The sequence below is a fragment of the Chaetura pelagica genome, unplaced genomic scaffold (genome assembly GCF_000747805.2).
Source record: "Chaetura pelagica isolate M959 unplaced genomic scaffold, ChaPel_1.0 scaffold302, whole genome shotgun sequence".
NCBI lineage: Eukaryota > Metazoa > Chordata > Aves > Apodiformes > Apodidae > Chaetura > Chaetura pelagica.
The window spans coordinates 1,081,167-1,086,974 of NW_009952561.1; the positions used below are offsets into that span (position 1 = coordinate 1,081,167).

General features: G+C 53.2%; 1 protein-coding gene across 1 annotated transcript in view; it reads left to right on the forward strand.

Moving 5' to 3' along the window:
• The window catches only part of PROSC (proline synthetase co-transcribed homolog (bacterial)), a 6,786-nt gene extending 4,167 nt beyond the window's left edge, over window positions 1-2,619 (forward strand). Inside the window, exons 3-9 of the mRNA XM_009993250.1 lie at window positions 4-109; window positions 246-281; window positions 834-909; window positions 1,085-1,219; window positions 1,406-1,548; window positions 2,039-2,137; window positions 2,407-2,619. Coding sequence (XP_009991552.1) covers window positions 4-109; window positions 246-281; window positions 834-909; window positions 1,085-1,219; window positions 1,406-1,548; window positions 2,039-2,137; window positions 2,407-2,544 — 733 coding nt within the window. The 3' untranslated portion in view covers window positions 2,545-2,619. The remainder of the gene's footprint in view (window positions 1-3; window positions 110-245; window positions 282-833; window positions 910-1,084; window positions 1,220-1,405; window positions 1,549-2,038; window positions 2,138-2,406) is intronic.
• Window positions 2,620-5,808: the final 3,189 nt, after the last annotated feature.

Here is a 5,808-nt window from a genome sequence, read left to right on the forward strand (position 1 = left end):
GGGGCTGCCGGCCGTGCCGCCGCGCCTGGTCGCGGTCAGCAAGACGAAGCCGGCCGAGATGGTGATCGACGCCTACAGGCACGGGCAGCGCAGCTTCGGGGAGAACTACGTGAGTTGTGCCCGCCTGGGCAGGCCCGGGGCCCTCCCTGCACCCTGAGGGACGCCTCGGTCCTTCTAGAGAGACCAGTCTCCTGGTGTAGGTAGCTCTGGTGTGGTTTTAATGAGGTTGTCTTGGGTTCTCCCAGGTTCAAGAGCTGCTGGAAAAGGCATCGGACTCAAGAGTAAGTAGACAGCTCCTCAGAGGTGCTTTCTCCTGTTACAGCTGAGAGCTGCCCAGCAAAATCCTGGTGTTTGGTTTTTTTTTTGTCAGGGAATTGGCTGCTTGATCCTTGTCTTTTCAGAGAAACCTGGGGTTATTCTTAGCTCCTTGCCTTGCTGGCTTCAGAGGATGGTGTGAATACATGTGCTTAGTCATGGAGTGTTTGTCAGAGCTTCACCTTTTGGGCTTTCTGCTGTTGGAGCTGCATGTTCCTGCTTTGAAAAAAAAATGGAAGCACTCAGTTTGGGGAAAACACATCATTTAATGATTGCTCAGCTACAAAAGAGCTTTGCCTCCCCCATTCCCCTTGCAATGCTCTGCAGCCACAGCCCTGGACTTCTCCAGGCTATGGAGCAATCTCAGCACACACCACAAGCTCTGCCTGAGCTGTGTCTTTCAAAGTAAACAAGAGACTAAGTGTCTGGTATTTTGTTTGTGGGCAAACTTAAGACCTATGTACTCTGTGGGAAAGGGGAATTATCATTTACATCTGCCTGTTCCTCTCTGCTTTCAGATTCTGTCATCCTGCCCTGAGATTAAGTGGCATTTTATTGGCCACCTGCAGAAAAGTAACGTCAACAAGTTGATTGGTAAACTCTCTTGAATGTTCTATGCAGTGACCCTGGGGGCAATAGTCTTCTTATGTTCAATTAATAATGACCTCATTTGCATTAACTCAGCCCTGTGTCTGTGCAGGGAGCTGGGTTGCAGGTACAAAGATTCCTGTGCCAGTAGATTTTCCCTCAGCCTGTGTTTCCTCCCCAGCTGTCCCCAACCTGTTCATGCTGGAAACGGTGGATTCTGTGAAGCTGGCAGACAGAGTCAACAGCTCATGGCAGAAAAAAGGGTCATCCCAGAAGCTGAAGGTCATGGTGCAAGTGAACACAAGTGGAGAAGACAGTAAGTGGCTTCCTTGGGTGATGTGCAGGTTTGTCCTGCTGGCCCAACAGAAACACGGGTTGGTTTGTGCTCTTGGAATATTTCTCTAAGCTCAGATGATACTTGCTCATCTGTTAGCTTCCTGCTGGCTGTGGGGAGGGGAAGTTTCTGGCAGAGCTGGACACAAATCTCCCCTTTTGTTGCCAGGTAAGCATGGCCTTCCTCCTGGAGACACCACGGCTGCTGTGGAGCATGTGATCAACAAGTGTCCCAGCCTGGAGTTCGTGGGGCTGATGACGATCGGCAGCGTCGGGCACGACCTTAGTAAGGGGCCAAATCCTGACTTCCAGGTGAGGTGCTAGAAGAAAATGTGTTGAGAGCAGTACAGAGCTCCAGCTGGCAGAATTCCTGCAGGTGCCTGGCTCATTCCTGCAGGAGCTGGGTGCCTGGAGGTATTTGGTCCTCTGAAGCTGTAGGCAGGATATCAGCAGGGGCACCTCGTGCAGCAGTTGCTCCCCTGGATGCTCTGCTCCTGCCTTCAGGGAAGGTTTTGGTCAGCACGGGGTGCAGCAGGCAGAGGAACTGGGTCTGCTTCCCTCCTGCCACGCTGTGTGGTAATTGGGTGTCTTCAGAAGATGTGCAGACTTGTCAGTGTGTGTGTTGTCAGGGAAGTGCCTGGAACGGGGGGCAGAGCAGCCTTCAGTGGGAGGTGTGAGAATTGCAGGTGCTGTGTGAAGGAGACTTCAAAGAAAGGCAGAAATCGTGATCTGTGGAGCCCTGAGGCTGAGATGGCGTGGCTGTCAGGTGTGTGAGCCTCTCCTCTTCCCTCTTTCTCTCCAGATGCTGCTGTCTCTGAGGCAGGAGGTGTGTGACAAGCTGAACCTCCCCGTTGAGAAGGTGGAGCTGAGCATGGGCATGTCCACAGACTTCCAGCATGCAGTGAGTCTGGTTTTCTTCTGCCACCTCTTCTCTTGGTGACCAGCACCAGCAGCAGGCACCCCAAGTCATCCAGGTGGGGCTTCTGGGCCTCTCCTGGTCCTGGGATCAAGTTCTGGGGATCAAAACAGACCCTGCCTGAAGCTGGGGGTGGCGAGTAGGTGGGGAACTGTCCTTCTGTGACATGGAGAGCAAGGAGGCTGGAGACAGCCCGTGTTGGCAGGCGTGGGTGGCAGCCCAGCCCTGAACTGCTCCTTTCTGTCTCTTTGTAGGTAGAGGTTGGATCCACAAACGTCAGGATCGGAAGCACCATTTTTGGAGAGCGAGATTATTCCAACAAAGCAGGGGGTGGCAAGGGCCCTGCTGAAGCTGGAGGCAAAACAGAGACTGTGACAGCCCAGGGTCATTAGATGGAAACCAAAAGAGTGGCCTGGGGAGAGGACAGATGATGGGAGACCTCACTATGCATCCCCACTTCCCTCCGTGTCAGCACGCCAGCGTGGCAGTGAGAGGGAATTCCCTGTGGCAGAACAGAGGCCAGAAATGCCTCATGATTAATTGTGATTGTAGAGTACCCGTAGAAACTGGAATTTTTTATAACCAAAAAAATATAACCAAAAAAAATGATAAGAAAATTGATGGTGGAAAGTGACTGTAGAGTCTTGGCTCCTTCAGGGTTGTTACAACACTGACCTTTGGATGGCTGGGTTGGACAAACTGTTGGTCAGGATGGAGTTGCTAATGCACAGGATGTGTCTGCAGCAGTGTTGGTGGTTGTGGTTTCACTGAGGACTGAAGTTATAATTTTGCCAGAGATCTATAAATATTTCCCCAAATAAAAGTGTTGCACATGGTCAGCAGTGAGGGATGCTTACCTGGAAACTGTGATAGGGATGTGCTGTGACCCAGAGGCTGTGTCTGTGTAATGAGGGGATGGATAACAAGCACACGAGAATGGATAAGGAGCACATGAGTTCATGGCCTAGTGTTTTGGATCCAGCTCACAATGTGGGAGTGTATTTTTTTTTTGGCTGAAGTTCCTGTTTGTTCTTTTTAGGCTAACACTGCTAACCTTGCCCGTTGGTTCTGCGTCTGCTCACATCTTCTGGGGTGCCTTCAACCCTCCCTTCCCCTCTTGTGAAGTGTTGTTGGGAGTTATTTCCATCTTGCCTAGTAGTTCTTGATGCTGTAAGGTTTGTTTTTTTGTCAGAATGGGGCTTTTCTGCGAGGCCCTTGGTCCACTGTCTTCATCTGGATGAGGCTGATAACACTTGCTTCTCCTGTAGTGAGGTTTGAGGTTAAAAGTATTATTGTCCCACTATGTTCTAGGTTCCTGAAAAAACCAAAACAGTTGCCCCTGACAGAACTTCATGGGTTATGTCTTAATATCTGAAGTGCTGGGCTGGCCTTTGCCTCTCCTGGAAGAGGGACACAGGACTCTCAGTGACTGCCCAGCCAGGTGTGAGCAGAAGCTCCTGCCTCCTGCCACGTGCTCTTTGGCCAACAGCAGCTACAGCAGCTCTCTCCTGTAACCTGTTGCAACTGCATTTTTGGGCTTTTGTGTGCTGGTCAGAGGAGGACACGTCGGTTGCCAGCAGAAACATCCTTCCCAGGCTTTTCTCTGTGTGCGTGTGGTTAAATCCAGCTGTTGGTTTTACTCTCTTGACTGTAAATGCTGAATGTAAATGAAAAGAGTCAGCTCTTAACACCAACCTGTCATAGCTACATGGTGTAGAAGCAACATGCAGGCTGAGCACTGTGCCATGTGTTGGTTCATAGTCTATTAATTAAAAGTGGTGAATTTTAATACCAGCTGTGCCAACTATAAAGCTATTAAAGATGTTATTTTTATCTCCCAGCCTGGCGAGTAAGTTGTGATTGAAGTGATTTCCCTAACTTGGAGCTGCTGTTGAGTGGGTCTGGCTTGTCTTGGGGTGGAGGGAGGAGGGTGGTTTGAAAGACAGCTGCAACTGAGCTGGTGAGTAAAGGGAGCCTTTTTTTGATCAAAAGTGAAGAAAAATAGCTGCAGAGCTGGGCGAGATGTCAGATGGTGTGAGCTGTTCCTGGAGGAGCCCTCTGGGTGGCACTGCTCCCCTGGCTCACCGAGGGAGGACCTGCTGCTTCCGGACAGGTACAGTTCAATAACGACTCATAAGTAACTGTATTGCCCATATGGAATCATGGAATGGTTTGGGTTGGAAGGGACGTTCAAGATCATCCAGTTCCAACCCCCCTGCGTGGGCAGGGACACCTCCCACTGGACCAGGTTGCTCCACATGACAGTTGACACATGATAGTTGAAGTGAATCCCATCCTCTTCCACCTCTCTGTTCCCAGAATCTCAGTGCCCCGCACTGCCCACGGACCCTCCCTGGGTGCCAGTTTTCCAGCCTTCAAAGCCTTCAGTTCATTTCACAGAGCAAAGTCCCTGCTCTGCCCATCCCGGCTGTGTGGCTGTGGCTCCTTCTGCCTGAGCCTGGCTCAGCAGGGCAGGTGAACACTGAGAGTTGTCCTCTCCTGTCCCTCGTGTCCCCTCTGGTCTCTTGTCCTGTCCCTTGTGTCCCCTCTGGTCTCTTGTCCTGTCCCTCATGTCCCTCTGGCTTCTCTCTTGGGCATTTTCTGCTAATTCCCTGAGTTTAAACTGGACACTTGCCAAGCTTGATCCGGTGCTGAACGGTGCAGACTGGGAGGTGAGGGTGCAGGGGTGGCTGCAGGGCAGGGCAAGGCCTGTCCTGGCTCCCATGCACAGTGTTTTGGGAGCAGACTGGCTCACGACAGCCTGTGGTCTTCTGGTTTTCTGCTCTGCCTGCTGGAATGCTCAGGGCTCCCTTGGCTGCGGTGGGTGGTTCTGGGGAGCCCCGGGGCTGGGATGTTCCCAGCTGTGGGAAACCTCCAGCTGGGCTGTCTGGGCTGTGCAGGTGTCCTGTGGGGAGCAGCTGGGGTGCAGTGGGCACCTCCAGCACCTCCTGGAACACGAGGTGTGGTGGCGGTGACGCCAGACCCTGCCCGGGGGGAGCAGGGTGCAGACCACCCACTCCTCCCACAAAGGTCACCCAGCAGATGGGAACTGCTGGTCACTGGAGTGGAGCCAACGAGCCGGAGATGAAAGGCTCCCTGGCCCCTTAATGAACCCCTCCCCACTCAGGCACCTCAGCCCCCTGCACCACAAGCTTTATTTACATCCATTAGGAGCCCTTGGCCGGCTGATGGAAGCAGCAGAGCTCCTGCTCCCCCTTCTCTGGGAAACCTCACTGTCAATATTTGCCTTGGAGGAGCGTGTCCAGCAGGCCAAGCCCTGTCTTGTGGCCGGAGGGGACTCCTGCTCCCTCCTGCCTCAGGCACAGCCCCGGGGGTTCCCAGCACTGCCCGGAGGTGACACACATTTCCACGCTGTCCCTTGGGTGGGGGCTGGCCGGGCTGACCCCCCCAGAGCCATGCTGGTGTGCGGAGCAGGAATCCACACGTGCAATAGAGGAAAAAAACCCTTCCAGGAGGCTTGGGGAGCATCTGTGGGAGATTTTAAAAAGAGTCCAACCATCAGTGCTGCTGGGCCGGGTGCTGTGGCTCCTCTGGGGAGATGGAATGGCCACCCAGGGCCATCCTCATCCTCAGGGAAGCGCTGGTGCCAGAGCAGCAGCCGCTCTGGTTAGAGGCAGCCCGAAAAAACCCGGGGC